Below are 16811 nucleotides of genomic sequence, written 5' to 3'. Positions count from 1 at the left end.
CCTCATAGGAACACTACTTGAGTTTCGATATGTTGGACTCAATCGACTCAACTAAGTGTCGGGGATTTGAAACCACACATATGAGACTACAATGAGTCAAGAGGCAGCTTGAATTTCTAATTGGTGTGAGTCCCGATATTAGTCCCCTAAGAGAGTCTGTAGAGAAGTCCTATGACTAGATCTTAGGCATTAGAGAGGAATGTATAACTCACCAAAGATGAGAGCAACAATATGATTCGATTAATCCTTATACAAATCGTTATGGATCGAATATGGTCTGGGCAAAATCCTCAAAAAAAATATTGAAGTAAATTAAGATTGCGGTATTTATGTAAAAGGTCTTTAATTTCACGTTATAGTTTTAATGGTACATATTCAGACCATGATATGTTCTTTATTGTGCTATGCTATTTGGATTGAATTTAATTTGATTTTAAAACGATATAAATGTAATCTGTTTCCATCCCCTAAAAAATGATCTTTTTTATTCTACAAATTTAATTCAATATATTTAATTATTTTTAACTAAAATAGTATATATTAAAAATATTAAATATTAAAAATTGTTTAATTTGATATGCAGAATAAATAATATCTATATCAATCTTTTTGTCATATAATTATTCATAATTTATAAAATCCATTAATTTAATTTTTTAAAAAACTAAATGTAATTTAATTGATTACCTTCCTCTTCCTCTTTTGACTCCCCCCTTACTGCCATGTGGGAAAAAAATCTCTCCTTTAAAATAGTGTTCATGAATACTAATCACAGAAAAAGGTCAAAGCTTTACATTTCCTTTCCTCCTCCTCTTTCTTCTTATTCTTCCTTCTTCTTCTTCCCAAAAGGTGCATTTTGGGTTATTTGCAGTGGGAAGAGGTCTGAAGGACCTGCGTGGAAATAGCAACAATTCAGCTGAAAAGGACCCCGCACCTATAAATCCAAAATGTCATGAATCTCCCCGGCTTTATGCTTTACCGGAGTTCTTTTGGGATTGCGACAAACATGGCGACGAAATGAGGAGTAATCGAGTGTAGAAAAACCCAAAAGGCATGTCTTCTCTTTGACTTCTTTGCTGCTGGATTATTTGTTGGGATTGCGACAAACATGGCGACGAAATGAGGAGCAATCAAGAGTAGAAAAACCCAAAAGGCATGGCTTCTCTTTGACTTCTTTGCTGCTGGATTATTTGCAGAGCATCGCTTACTTTCATGGCTTTTGTTATCGTAATTGAAGTCATGTTGGATTTTAGGTTTTGGAAATTGTTTGTTTGCTGTTCTTGTTTACGAATTGGGAATTGGGATGAGAGCAGGTTTGTTGAGTCTTATTGGGGGTTTTTTTACTAGGTTTTGGGTGTTGGATTTTCTGTTTATTGATCAAAATCTTAGCCCACATATTCAACAGCGGATTAATTTTAGATAAAATCTTTGCAAATTGACGATTTATGGATCATGATTATGATGATGCTCTGAGAAAGAACAGATTGAATTGCTTTTGAAAATTTTTTTTTGGGGCTTTTGAGAATTAAGTTTCTGTTAATTCTACTTTCTCTATGATTTTCTTGCTGAGGCTGTGATGATTGTTTTTATATAGTTTCAGTCATGTTAAACAAATATTTTCATGACTGATTTTTTTTTATTATAGTTTATTAGTCATATTTGCATTTCAAGGAGTGTCTCTGAGTTGCAAACTATTGTTACACATCATTAAATTAGGTCTAAAAAATGATCTTTTGATTTTCTTTCCATATTTTGATTTCACTTGCATCTAAAATCACATTAACTATATTTGTATGTGTTAATGGAAGTTATACTTTTTTTTTTTTCTAAATATCTTATTTTGATTGATGAAATTTCTTGTTGATTTGTGTCTTAAATGGTGTCTTTTTTGTTTTTTTGTTTTGCTTTTCTCCTATTCAGAAAATTTAATGTAAGATTGATTGAATATTGTTTCAATGTGTGCATGTTTAATGACAGTGGTGGTGTCACTGGTGTGGTGATTTGTAATTAGGAGTTTTAGAAAAGCTGTAAACTTAACAAATATATCATTTTTCATCTTTGTCCCATGATTTGTTATTTCCAATCTTAGTTACTAGGAGGATTTACATATAAGCCACTTAATTCTTATTTATTTACATATCTAACATATAAACTTCAATTTTTTCTTATGCGCCGCCTTTCCTATGCTTGAGAAGATGTATTTCATGGTGAAAAAGTTAAAAGAGTTGCATTTTTAATGTGATAAGAAAGATTTTTGTGATATGAATGTAGAAAAAGTAAAGTTATATGTAAAAATGTAGGAATTGAGTGGTATTTATTACCACCTGTAAATATTTAGGAAATATTTCTATCCTTTAAGAAAGATAAATACTTGATAATAATTTTGTCATTTTATTTACATAAGCGTAGAATTTGTATAAGTGCTTCAATAAGTCTTCTCAATTCAATCGATTATTTTTCTTAAATGATTTATTTGCATGTTTTTGTTTGTCTTTAACTATGATTTACTTTCAAAGGCTTTTAGCTCAATTTTGGTAGGATATAATTAAATCAAGCTTTTGATAAATTTTTGAAACCTTTGCTAAGCTTAGTTTGGTTTATCCCTAACAAAGTAAGCTCTAAGCTTGAATATTGTTATACTTATCCTTGCTTCGTTTTTACACCCATAGTCTGAATCGATTTTGCGCATATTTAGCATAAAGGCTTACTCAATGTAGTTGGTAATGACTATTGCCTTTTTTTCATTAGAAGAACTGACAGATGTTAGTATGCTGACTAAGTATGTTCCAAGTTTGATGATAAAGAAAAGGGCATGTTAAAATGGTTAAATTACTTGTTCATTGGAAAGGAATGTAACTTTTTTTATAAGAAGAAAACAATGAAAATAACTATTACTTGCAGTAATGCAACAATTTTAGACACTCTTTAGAAATTTTTATTATCCATATTTCAGTCTGAGTACTAAACATTGCAAATTATTGTGGGCTCCAAAAATTCATGTCTGGCTCTCTTTGAGAGAGTTTGTGAGCTTAAGTAAAAATTTTTAGAAAGTAGATTAGATTTTTGATGATGCACTACTCATAGATTTCTCTCTTATTTTGTGAGAGCTCTTTGATTTGGTTCTAGGTTTCAAATTTCTCGTAAGTGCAAGTTTCTTTTATTCATTACCCATCTGAATAGTGAGATGGAACATTTCACTAAAGCTAGTTGGTACACTCAAAGTGCTAAGAGTAGAGTATAATGGTAGCAATTTTTTATTTGATATTGATAAAATTATTTTCTTTAACTTAGATTTTATATATCTAAGATAGGTGCATGCCTAAATGAATAATTCTAAGTCAACCATAACAAACAAGGAGTTGTATGCCATATTAAGTTTACTTTATATTTTACACGCAAGAGAGTTAGGCCATCAGGGAAATTATGGGCTCTGATTGTAACTACAATTTAATAGTGTAAATGAGCCACTCGATTGACCAATCATAAATATATATTTTTTGGTACTATTTTTTGATAAAATTACTCGGTCAATGATACATGTTATATTTTCACTAGAATAAAATTTTTGACAGTGTTCATAGAGATACACATGACATAATATTTTGTTTTTTTGAACTTAGATTAAATTTAAATTTGTGACTTTTAATAAAGAATTGTGGAGGATGGATGGCTGGGATGTTTTGCCTTTAAGCAGATCACTTAAAAACGTGCATAGGCGTTCATCATCTACACGATAAAATACACAAAGCACATAATTTTCTCATTGTGTGGGAACAATGGCACAATTACAATTTTTTTCCTCGCCGTATTGGAATAATGCACATGTATTTAATTAATTTATTTTTTGCTTTTTTTACGGCTCTATCTTTCAAATGTTGAGGAGTCCATGGTTATTTCAGTGAGATGCAAAAAAGAAAAAAACTTGCGGCAAGATTGAAAGAGCTTGTTTTTTATTATTTTCTTTAATTTCTTTTTATTCTTCTTTTGTCCTTTTTAATCTTATATATGTTTATGAAAGAGAGAAAAACTTTGAAAGTGGTTATAAAGAGAAAGAAAATTTGTTATTAAAAGAGAGGCAAAAAAAGAAAAAGTGAGATTGAAGTGGATTTAAGTAGATAGAGTGAATGAGGACTTTTTGAGAGGTATTTATTTGTGTTTGTCGGAGCTGATGATTTCATCAGCATTTGAAGTTGCGCTTGGTAGAGAGCGACAACTTTGTAGCTGGAGGATTCTGGTTTGTGTAGATGTTAGGGGATGATTAGTTTGTGTAGGTTTTTTGGATAGTGGGGTTGGTGGTAGGAGAAGCTAGGGAGATGTAGATTGCTGGTTGTTTAGAGCTTGTTGGAGATGATCGAGAGGTTGGTTTAGTGCTATTGTGGTGAGTGATGAAGGGACAAAGAGAAGGAGATGATGACAAGTTGAAGTTGGTGGGGCAGAGGCGGTGAAGCAACTAGAAAGTGGTTTCGAGGGAGTGATTGAGAGGGTGAGAATTAAGCAGGAAAGCAATGCTCGTGTGTAACAACTGAGAGATAGAGGGTGTGTGAGTTGATTCATGCGAGAGTTAGGGATGAGTTGGGGATTTATAAGAGGAAATTCTCTTTCTTGTAGAACTGTGTCGTGATTTCATGCGGTATATTGGATAGATAGGTATGAGGAGCAAAAATTTTGGAATTTTAATGGAAATCCAATGATAAAACTTTAAAATTGAAATTAAGTCTCATAAAATTAAAAATTTTTTTATATATATATATATATATATATATAAACTAATTTTTAATTTAATGTGACTTAATTTCAATTTAATTTAATGTTAATCTATTTTTTTCTCTTTGCAAATTTATCGTTCGACTTAAATTTCATGTCATCATCTTGCATGTGAGCAATTTTTGTGTGGTCGATAATACAATATGGATGTCCTTCTTGGCTAATTTCGATTTTTCGGGCATGTTCGTGCTATCTGTTTTACGAAATGGTGATGATCTTGTGCATTGGCATGATCTCACATTTGTAGTTCATTGCTCTTGTCGTGCGACTATTTGGTGATGCAAAATGTTCTATTTTATTTCCATCGAAGCTTTCTATTTATTTCATGCAATGCTGTTGTATTCAACGATAGTCATTAACTTCAATTTTGATTGGATTTTGATCTTTGTTGTCTTGTGTACATATACATAGGTCGACAACTACTTAAGAGAACTAAGCATAAACATGGCCTTAACATTTTAAGTATATTGATTTTCCCTTCAATAATATTCTTTATTTTAACTTTAGTTTTTCATTTATAACCATGATGTACACAATTTAAAGCATCAAACTAGCAAACTTAATTTTGAACTTTGCTGTATCTTTTATCTGTCGATATCCGCTTAAAAAATCTGTTGTCTTTGCTGCCTAGAAAATTCTAATTCATTTCTACGTCGGTCTTGCATATTGCTCTGCAGGATATTTTCCATTTCTATGTGATAATAATCTCATAGAATGGGTTGGTTGAGCAAGATTTTTAAAGGTTCAAGCCATAAAATTTCACACGGGCGATACCGTGGAAGATCAAATGATGGCGGGGCTTGGAATGAAACCTCAAATTCTTTGGTACTTACGTTGTCCAATAATGACTCACCTTCTCCTTTTTTTTTTTTGCAAATATTGAAATCTTTCATCACTTTTCATGTTCTCTTTGTCCATCTAAACTGTGATACTTGTGTTTATGAGAACCTCAAATCCTTCAATATTATAGGGGCAATCATATTGATATCACTTATTTTCCTATGCAAGAATAACATTTTGCATTATATGATTGTGAGATTAAATTGTTTGGAAAAATCTGCTTTCAGAACTATTTCATATATTCCTTTTCCAACTAAATGGTAATTTTCTTTATGAAATGGAGAAGTCCAACCAAATCGCCTCTTAGATCTTTCTATTAAGAGCATAAAGAGAAGACCTACCACTTGCAGGAGTCATATACCTTGGCAGTCATATTGACTTAGTTATTTTGTTTGTCATAGAACTTGGTTTTTGTCTTATTGGAATTATCACAAAAGGAAGTTATAAATGAAAATTTAGTCAGCATTTCTTAAGTTATTGAATTATGTAGGAATATTTTGCTAATATTGTGTTGTTATTAGTTAGTCGAAATAATTTCAATGCTACATGGACATATTGACAATCTACTTTACAATACTCCCCTCATGATCGTGAAATTGTGAAATGAGCACTCATAAGTTGGGGCTTTTTTTCTTCTTGGCTCTATACAAATTCAAAATATGATATTCTATTAATGTATGACATTTTAGGGTCCAAGATTTAAACCCAAAAAAACACAATTAATTATAATTTACAAGGGTCCAAGATTTAAACCCAAAAAAACACAATTAACTATAATTTACATATTCCCAACTTTTAATTTAAGCAAAGATTGAAAAATATGCTTTTTATTCCAAAAAGTAATCTAAAAGTCATCAAAATCGAAAATTTCACAAGATGTATGAGAATCAATATATTCTTTTTAAATATGATCAAAATCAATTGCTTTAGCATGCATGTTGTGTAAGATATTTACAACCCTAATTATGTTAACAATAGGTTTATTCTCAATTTCATCCTGAAATTTTAACACAAATGTATTTTGGCATTTCATATTTCCTAGTCACTTTTGGAAGTGATATAATATAAATTCCCCAAGGAATAAGTATTGCCACTAATTTTAAAATGATTGTACAATGACATAAAATATATTATTATGATTAGGATAATTTTGTTTTGCCTTATTTAATTTTCATTAAAATAAGCAGTTGGATATCCGTCCTTACTTAAAATGCCTCTAATTTCTGCACTTGATGCATTGCCAAATCTCAAAAAACTTATTAAAATATGGTTATTCTAGGATAGGTGCAATAGTTAGCTTCTCTTTAAAGTCATTCAAAACATGCTGGATTGATTTGGGCTATTCAATTTCTCAATCATTATATGTTTTCTGGTCATTCAAGGCCTTTTGCTTATTTCCTAAGTTTCTAGCACTAATCAAGAGTACAAGGATGTATTTGTAATAAAAAAATTGATGAGAATTTGTGTTAAATATGCTAAAATTTAAATTTATGTTGCTTTTGCTATCCTGTCCATATTTTGGAGCTTTTATTCTTAACTTCTATTTTGTGAAATGGAGGTTCAGGAGTCTCACTTTCTATTGCTTCTTGTTTATAAGCTAATTTCTTTTGAATGAATTTTTTAGTAGCCGTTCTCAGGATATGAAAGTGAAGATTTGGATCATGCTATTGCACTTTCCCTTTTAGAGGAAGAGCAGAAAAAGGCAAATGCTTCTGGTCAGTGTTTTGTCTACTATTATTTTTACTGAACTTCACTATTTATGCTTTATTCCTCTTTGATCCATTTTTTAATTGGTATCTTGGCTTCATATTCATTCTAGTCAACTTGATTATAAGAGTTCATTTTGGTTTGATAAAAACTTGAAGTTTTTACGCGAAGCCTTTTTGTTTTTGGTTTAGCTTGAAGTAATATTGAAGAAGTTTACATCATAATTCATTTTCATTCCAATTCAGCTGAAAAAAGAAATTATTTACACATTGTTCTTTAGATCACCATCATTAGCCATATCTCAAATATTTGTTGTTAACTTTTTGAATTTGAATTCTTTGTTCACTTTTGTTGAGTATTGCTTATATTATTTGTGATGGTGATATAGATTGGGATGTTATTAGTGGAATTCAAGCTAGTTGGTTGAAGTGGAGGAATGCATTGGTCCGATTATGTGATAGAAAAGTACCACTTATATTGAAAGGAAAATTTTATAAGACGGTGGTGAGACCTGCAATGCTCTATGACACAAAATGTTGGCTTTTAAAAGAGAAACATAAAACAAAGTTAAGTGTTGTTGAGATGAGAATACTTAGGTGGATGAGTGGCTTGACACTTAGAGACAAAATGTGAAATGATTATATCTGTGATAGGGTTGGTGTAGCTCTAGTGGCAGACAAGTTTAGAAAGAGCCGTCTTAGATGGTTTAGTTACGTTAAACGTTGACCATCTGATGATCCAGTTAGGAGAGTAGATGTTTTAGATTCGACTTAGGTTAAGACAAGCAGAGGTAGTCCTAAACAGACTTGGGCAGGTTGTATAAAAATGATCTTAATATATTAGATTTAAATGAAAATATGACACTCAATAGGACACAATGTAGAAAAAGGATTCATGTAGCCGACACCACTTAGTGAGATAAAGACTTATTGTCATTGTTGTTTTATTGCTTATAATATTAAATATATTTATGGGCAATTTTTTTCTACTTCCATCCATTTTAACTTTGATGTCACTCTTGCCTTAGTAATCCTTTTATATTACTTTTATACCTATGGTATCGTTGCATCTTCTGCTCTCTATTATATATGCCCAAATCACTTGAATCTTTTTTTTATTATGTTATTTTAAGTAGATTCTATTCCCACAATCCCTTTTAAAACTTTTTCTTATTTACTCTTTCTAATATTAGTTGTCTATTTTTTGTTTTGAATGTGTTTCTCTTTAGTACTTTGAATTAGATCTATTTTCGTCTTTTAAATAAATGTTAGGGGATATTATGTCATATCTTAGGTCATGCTATCCTATAAATTGTTCTCATATCGCATTATGACATTATAAATGATAGATGCAAACTATTCCCTTTTAGAGAATAGTACTTTTTTATTTACTATAATTGTTTTATTAATGCTTAATTTGCTTGTAGAAGCTTATTATGCATGTTCTCTACATATATCGTCACTCTTTTTCAATGTCTTTATATTCATAAACAATTTTCACCATCAACTTGTTGCAAATTTCTATTATGTTTGCTCTTTTGTGTTACTTGATATTTCATCAAAACCAACCTTTTAGGCTATATTTTATTTACTTTCTCATATGTTGATCTTCTTCATGATTTTGTAGAAATTGAATTTAATGTTGACGAAGATGAACAGCTCGCTAGGGCTTTGCAAGAAAGCTTAAATGCCGAATCACCTCCGCGACAAAGTATAGACTCGCCCCCTCGAAAAAGTATAGAATCTCCTTCACCAGAAAATATCGAATCACCTCCCCGACAAAATATCGAATCTCCTCCTCGACAAACTATCGAATCACCTCCTCGGCAAAACATAGAATCACCTCCTCGTCGAAATGGGCCCATCTATCAGCCACCATCTTTCTTCTTCCCCACGCAGTCCAGGTGTTGTTTGGAGAGCAATTTCTTACATATGAAATTTCCAGTTTTTGCCTGTGATCATAGTACATACCGCACAATTCTTATGTATTTGCATATCTACACCGAAATAATCGTATTTACATGCATGCCACACAAATATTTAACATCACACAAAAAATATCACCATCACTATCTTTTTAAAAGTGAAACACACTGTCATGCATAGGTTTTTGATACCGAGTGTTAAAAGTGTAAATATGAAACTTTATATGTTATATATGTAAATATATAAGCATCATGTGATATGTATATAAATTTCTCATTGTTGTTTTGGGCATGAACTGACATTATTTGGTGTAGGGTTTGTGCTGGGTGCCAAAATGAAATTAGTTACGGACGATTCCTCAGCTGTATGGATGCCGTTTGGCACCCGGATTGTTTTCGATGTTATGCTTGTGATCAACCAATAACTGATTATGAGGTAAAAATTTAAAAATTGCAATAATAGAATTTCTTCAAGAACTTTCATTTTATTTCATGGAGATTTTTTATGCAGTTCTCTATGCATGGAGATTACCCCTATCACAAGTCTTGCTACCGGGATCTGTATCACCCAAAATGTGATGTTTGTAGACAATTTGTAAGTTTTCAACGCACTCAACTTCCTTTTATTCATTAAAAAGGAAAAAAAAAAACATAAAAAGATGCAACGTTCCCTGTTGTTTTTTTAGGGGGGACATTTACATGCACATGTGACACAACAACTAGTGCAAAATTTTTTGTCGAAAAATCATGATATAACATAAATCTAAATATTGGCTTATAAAAGGGAAGCTTAAAACTAAATTAATTGTTGCTGAGATGAGAATGCTTAGGTGAATGAGTGGCTAAACACTTAGAGACAAAATGTGGGCGTAGCTCTAGTGAAAGACAAGATTATACAGAGTTGTTTTAGATGGTTTGGTCACATAAAACATCGACCATCTGATGATCTGGTTATGAGAATAGATGTTTAGATTCGACTTATGTTAAGAAAGGTAGAGGTGGACCTAAAAAAACTTGGGCATGTTGTGTAAAAAAATGATCTCAATTTATTAGAATTAAATGAAAATATGACATTTAATAGGATAAAATGGAGAAAAAGGATTCATGTAGCCGACCCCACGTAATGGGATAAAAGCTTGTTGTTGTTGTTGTTGTTTTTAACATTTACATACATTCCACCAAATTCTTATGTATGCACATATCTAACACCTAAAATTTGTTTTTTTACTTTTATACCGCCTTAATCTTTTATTTTGCATAAAAATATTCCACTATATTGACTTAAGAAAATGGTAAAACACACCTTTTATTGTATAGGTAAGATGCCATATGTGTAAAAATTAAAGTTTGTGTTAGATGTATAAATACATAAGAATTGAGTGGTATGTCTGTAAATCTTCCTTTTTTATTTCAACAAGATTTTCAAAATATTTGAGATTTATATCTTGTTTGGTGAGTTTTTTTCAACAAGTTTTTAAAAATATTTAAGATCATTTTCCTTGGCTATAAATACACCGCACCTTACCAAGCCATTACATGCAGAAATCATATGAATGCAATTCTGCTACTTTAATCTCTACTGTCCCTACTTTCTCAGACTATACGCAAACATAACATACATTAACAAAAATGGAAAATTTACATACATACCACACAATTTTTAGGTAGTTACATATCTTAACACCCCAAAATTTGATATTTACCGTTATAACACCTCGGTGTCATGAGAAAAGATGTATTTTCACTTTTACATAGGTAGTTTTGGTGGTATTTTTTATGTGATGTTAAAGATTTGAGTGTTATGAACCTAATTATGAATGTTTAGATGTCAGATATGTAGGCTGTGAGATATAGGCATGTAGCACATGTCTTAGGGTTGATTATGATGGATTTGTGTATGTGGAGGAAATATTGCGTGTGGATAACGTGCATACGAATTGGTGGTATTGTGGTAGCATTGTGATGAATATCACCACAATACTACCGAATCCGCACTTATCCGAACCTAACCTGTCCTCGCGTAATATTTCTTTGTGTATGTGGGGGTGAAACATGAGTAGACTAACTAGGAATGAGAAATTACTTTAATTGTTCTTTATTACAAGAATGAAGGATGAAAATTATATAATAAAACTTGTTAAAAACCATTGTATGTAATGCATGGGCTATTGTTGGTCAAGAGGTAGGGGACTAAAAGAGAAAGAATAAGGAAAATTTACATACATACCACACAATTATTGAGCATTTACATATCCAACCCCTAAAGTTTGATATGTTCATACATTACATTGATGATGAACTCATTCTTGCAAGTTTGTTTATTTCATAAAATTTACATCTTTTATGTAGATTCCACCTAATATGAACGGGCGCATCGAGTACCTAGCGCATCCATTTTGGATGCAAAAGTATTGTCCTTCACACGAGCGCGATGGCACTCCGAGATGCTGCAGTTGCGAAAGAATGGAGGTCAGCATTCTGCATAAGCCATCTCAATGTTTTAAAAGCCGACAACTTGTTTCTCAATCAAAAAATTTGTCAGGAGATCATTTTAGTCCCAAAATCTATAAAATGCCCATTTAGTCCCCATACTTTTTTTAATAGCCCCCAAACTCTTAAAATTAGCTGAAAGTCTGCATGGAGTATTATTTGCGTTTCATTATAAAGAGTATGGGGCCTAATTTAACACTTATATAGACTATGGCACTAAAATGATCCCATGTAAATAGCCAGGGACTGTGCAATCGCAACTAACCTTTCATTCCTTTATGCCTACTCTTGTTATTTCGAATCTCTTACTCGCTATCTCTTTTATTCCCACACAATTTTTAGGTAGTTACATATCTTAACACCTCGATGTCATGAGAAAAGATGTATTTTTACTTTTAAATAGGTAGTTTTTGTGGTATTTTTTATATGATGTTAAAGATTTGACTGTTATGCACCTAAATATGAACCTAATTATGAATGTTTAGATGTCAGATATGTAGGCTGTGAGATATAGGCATGTAGCACATGTCTTAGGGTTGATTATGATGGATTTGTGTATGTGGAGGAAATATTGCGTGTGGATAATGTGCATAAGAATTGGTGGTATTGTGGAAGCATTGTGATGAATATCACCACAATATTACCGAATCCGCACTTATTTTAACCTAACCTGTCCTCGCGTAATATTTCTTCGTGTATGTGGGGGTGAAACATGAGTAGACTGACTAGGAATGATAAATTACTTTAATTGTTCTTTATCACGAGAATGAAGGATGAAAATTATATAATAAAACTTGTTAAAAACCATTGTATGTAATGCATGGGCTATTGTTGGTCAAGAGGTAGGGGACTAAAAGAGAAAGAATAAGGAAAATTTACATACATACCACACAATTATTGAGCATTACATATCTAACCCCTAAAGTTTGATATGTTCATACATTACATTGATGATAAACTCATTCTTGCAAGTTTGTTTATTTCATAAAATTTACATCTTCTTTTATGTAGATTCCACCTAATATGAATGGGCGCATCGAGTACCTAGCGCATCCATTTTGGATGCAAAAGTATTGTCCTTCACATGAGCGCGATGGCACTCCGAGATGCTGCAGTTGCGAAAGAATGGAGGTCAGCTTTCTGCATAAGCCATCTCAATGTTTTAAAAGCCGACAACTTGTTTCTCAATCAAACAATTTGTCAGGAGTTCATATTAGTCCCAAAATCTATAAAGTGCCCATTTAGTCCCCAGACTTTTTTTAATAGCCCCCAAACTCTTAAAATTAACTGAAAGTCTGCATGGAGTATTATTTGTGCTTCATTATAAAGAGTATGGGGCCTAATTTAACACTTTTATAGACTATGGAACTAAAATGATCCCATGTAAATAGCCAGGGATTGTGCAATCGCAACTAACCTTTCATTTTTTTATGCCTACTCTTGTTCTTTCTAATCTCTTTCTCGCTATCTCCTTTATTCTTTTTTTTTGAATAATGAGATCAGGTTAGAGACACGAAATATGTTACGTTGGACGATGGGCGGAAGCTGTGTCTCGAATGTTTGAATTCTGCAGTAATGGATACACATGAGTGCCAACCTCTCTATCTCGATATTCGGGAATTTTTCGTAGGTTTAAACATGAAAGTAGATCAGGAGATTCCATTGCTTTTGGTTGAGAGACAAGCCCTGAATGAAGCCATGGAAGGAGAAAAACAAGTATGAAACTCTTATGATTTTATTTTTTTTTTGAAGATTTACATACATGCATTACCACTTAATTCTTATATATTTACATATCTAACATTAAAATTTCAATTTATATATATATGCTGCCTACTTATGCATGAAAAGGTGCACTTCACTTTTTAAAGTTTGAAACAGTCGCATTGTTTATGTAATATGAAAGATTTGGGTGGTATAAACATAAAAAGTAAAGTTAGGTGTTAGATATCTAAATACATTGAAATTGGGTTGGTATTTATGTAAATGCCTCTCTTTTCTTTCATAATAACTCCCTAAACACTGGAATAATTGTTTTCAGGGACACCATCACCTTCCTGAAACTAGAGGTCTTTGCCTATCAGAAGAGCAAGTTGTCAGCACAGTAAGTTCTTTTTATTCAGCGCCCATTCAGTTTGGTTTACTGCTCTTGAAATGCAATTTTATCAACATTTATGAAATTTATCTGTCCTGTATTGTATTGTTTTTGTAAATAAAAAAAAAGAAGAAGTTGGAATATTTGCATGCATACCACTCATATCTTATGTATTTACATGTCTAACACCTAAACTTCGATTTTTGCATTTATGCCACCTTTCTTATGTGTGAAAAATGTGTATTTCACTTTTTAAAAGTTAAATGGTGGTATTTTTTATGTGGTATGAAAGATTTGGGCGGTATGAATGTAAAAAGAAGATTTTAGGAGATAGATATGTTAATATATAAGAATTGGGTCATATGCATTCAAATGCCCCAAATAAATTTCATTAATATGGCATTTCACTTAACAAAACTCTTAGGGGCCGTGTGGGATCAATTAAAATTTATTTTTGAGTGTTTTTAAAAATACCACGCAATTCATATGTATTTACACATCTAACACCTAAACATTCATATTTACATGCATACAACTCAATTCCTTAACATCACATAAAAACTTCCACCATCGCTACCTTTTGAAAGTGAAATGCACTTTTTTTGCATATGTGATAACACTGAGGTGTAAATATCAAACTTTGGATATTACATATGAAAATACATCAGAATCATGTGTGTATATGTAAATTTCCTAAGATAAAATTGATCCCCAACTGACACTATCAAAAGAGCCACTCAGTGCTCATTTGAAATAGTTTTGCCGTTCATTGAAGTTCCCTTAAAAGTCGTGTCCGGAGAATAGACATCGACATATGTGATCTAAAACCATGAAAAATTATTATTCTGTTGAAACAACTTCGGGAAACTCTGTGAGTCGCCATTTACTGCAGTTGAACAGAACTTCACTGCTTTCTCAAACGAGGCTTTAGAAATATGTTTGTTGTTTTCATTCACGGATTTAATCTCTAGATACTGCGGCGGCCAAGGTTTGGGTCAGAATCTGAAGTGGTTGAGATGATTACAGAACCATATAGGCTTACCAGACAGTGTGAAGTAACAGCAATTCTCATTCTCTATGGTTTACCAAGGTACACACACTCCTTTGAAATTTAATTTTATGAAGTTCCAAGCTAATAATGATTTACAATTTTACATACATACCACCCAATCCCTATCTTTTTTCATATCTAGCACTAAAAACTTTATTTTTTTAGATTTATGCACATAAAGTGGAATACATCTTTTCATGCATATATATAAGGTGGATTGAATGTAAAAAATTTAAGTTTAAGAATTGAGGGGTATGTATGTAAATTTTGCAAAAAAAAATCCGTTTATTTGGTTGCTTCATAAAGTGGAATACATCTTTTCATGCATATATATATATATATATATAAGGTGGATTGAATGTAAAAAAATTAAGCTTTAGGTGTTGGGTATGTAAACACATAAGAATTGAGGGGTATGTATGTAAATCTTGCAAAAAAATTCCGTTTATTTGGTTGCTCAAAAAATCCGCTTATTTGATTGCTTATGATGTTCTGATTTGGACAATCTTTTCTTACAGATTACTGACAGGGTCTATTCTTGCGCATGAAATGATGCATGCATGGCTACGACTTCAAGGTGCATTTTCTTATCTATCTACCCATGTTAATTAAAATATTTATGTTTGTGAAGAAAGTGGTTGGACATTTTGATCCATTGAAAAATTTTTGGTGAAATTACACTCAACCTTCAAAACTGCCTATTCACAACAAAATTGTAGAAGAAAAAATGAACCATCAGAGCTGCGTATTTGCGTTTGTCATGATCGGATCATTGAAAATTTGACAAAAGTAAAAAAGAGATGGGGCGAATATTGTAAGACTGGCGAGCACTTGAAAATTGTGTGGTAAGACAAGAGAAAGTATTACATCCGGGCATGCTAACGCTGGCGTGAATCGCGCCACTCTGTCGAACGCATGACATGATGCGATATACAACATTAGTGGACGTAATACTTTCTCATAAGACAGATAAAGTCAAATTTCAAATTATTATTCATAGAATTGCCCCTCTTGTTTTTTTTGGCGATAACCAATAGGCTATGGAGGCCTCAGTCCAGAAGTGGAAGAAGGCATTTGTCAGGGTCTAGCTCACATGTGGATTGAATCTGAAATCATGTCTGGCTCTGGGAGCGATTTTGCTTCTTCTTCGTCGTCAACTTCCTCGTCCAAAAAGAGCTCAAGATCGCAATCCGAGAGAAAGCTCGGAGAATTCTTCAAACGACAAATCGAAGCAGATTCTTCTCCTGTATATGGAGATGGTTTTCGTGACGGAAATGAGGCAGTGATCAAGTATGGTCTCAGGACTACTCTTGACCATATAAAGTTGACTAAAAATTTTCCATACTGATTATATAAAAGCCTGATTTTTTCTCTTCATGTAAGTTCCAAAGCTCAGACTTTTGAGTTTTCCATTCAGCAATGACTGCATAAACCAAAGTTAACATAGAAAAATGATATGTTAGGTTTACATATTATTATTTGGACTAATCATTTGTTCTGAAAATTTAATATATATAGTTTATAGTGAATAAAGCTGTTGTCATCATTTTCTATGCTCCTATTTTTCTTTGGAAAATATTTCATTTGCATGAACTTAGTTGAAGAATATTTTATGTTATATATGTCATGCTTAAAGTATCATATGTCAAGTATAGTCATGAACAAATATCAATCTACATTTAAGTTGTCATCATAGCAACTAGAGAGCCAAAGTAATTCATGTATCGAAGATGTATGCATAACATCCAACTCTTATATTGTCTTGGAGCGACCCGGGAGCTTGGAATTACTAAGACAAGAACTGTTGGTCAGACAGAGAAAAATTATCTAACAGTTTCATTTCATAATTAAAATGAAATTCAAAGCAGTTCGTACACACTGGCACACACACACGCACGCTCTCGCTCGCACGCACACACATACATATTGGAGAACTCCAG

At 32.2% G+C, this 16811-nt stretch overlaps 1 protein-coding gene across 4 annotated transcripts; it reads left to right on the top strand.

Annotated features, from left to right (window-relative positions):
• The first annotated feature begins 751 nt into the window (after positions 1 to 751).
• On the top strand, positions 752 to 16332 carry LOC110023882 (protein DA1-related 1-like). Of its 4 annotated transcripts, none has more exons than XM_020723519.1 (12): positions 752 to 1051; positions 5442 to 5589; positions 7232 to 7319; positions 8938 to 9214; positions 9551 to 9671; positions 9747 to 9830; positions 12737 to 12856; positions 13229 to 13441; positions 13767 to 13829; positions 14792 to 14910; positions 15390 to 15448; positions 15909 to 16332. In XM_020723519.1, the coding sequence occupies exons 2-12, from the start codon at positions 5479 to 5481 to the stop codon at positions 16217 to 16219; spliced, it is 1566 nt and encodes a 521-aa protein (XP_020579178.1). In that variant the 5' UTR covers positions 752 to 1051; positions 5442 to 5478; the 3' UTR covers positions 16220 to 16332. The 4 variants fall into 4 exon arrangements, with proteins under 4 accessions (XP_020579178.1, XP_020579174.1, XP_020579176.1 ...); XM_020723515.1 differs by lacking the exon at positions 12737 to 12856 and adding an exon at positions 11585 to 11704; XM_020723517.1 differs by lacking the exons at positions 752 to 1051; positions 12737 to 12856 and adding exons at positions 1092 to 1153; positions 11585 to 11704.
• Positions 16333 to 16811: the final 479 nt, after the last annotated feature.

The sequence above is a fragment of the Phalaenopsis equestris genome, unplaced genomic scaffold (assembly GCF_001263595.1).
Source record: "Phalaenopsis equestris unplaced genomic scaffold, ASM126359v1 Scaffold000233, whole genome shotgun sequence".
NCBI lineage: Eukaryota > Viridiplantae > Streptophyta > Magnoliopsida > Asparagales > Orchidaceae > Phalaenopsis > Phalaenopsis equestris.
This window is presented reverse-complemented; position numbering and strand designations above follow the sequence as displayed.

What these genes read in the sequence shown, in the direction of transcription:
- LOC110023882 (XM_020723519.1), top strand. Translation starts at nt 5,479, where the DNA reads ATGGGTTGGTTGAGCAAGATTTTTAAAGGTTCAAGCCATAAAATTTCA. An exon ending in TTCTTCCCCACGCAGTCCAG is followed by an intron (nt 9,215 to 9,550) that starts GTGTTGTTTGGA and finishes TATTTGGTGTAG; the next exon opens with GGTTTGTGCTGGGTGCCAAA. An exon ending in GTGATGTTTGTAGACAATTT is followed by an intron (nt 9,831 to 12,736) that starts GTAAGTTTTCAA and finishes TCTTTTATGTAG; the next exon opens with ATTCCACCTAATATGAATGG.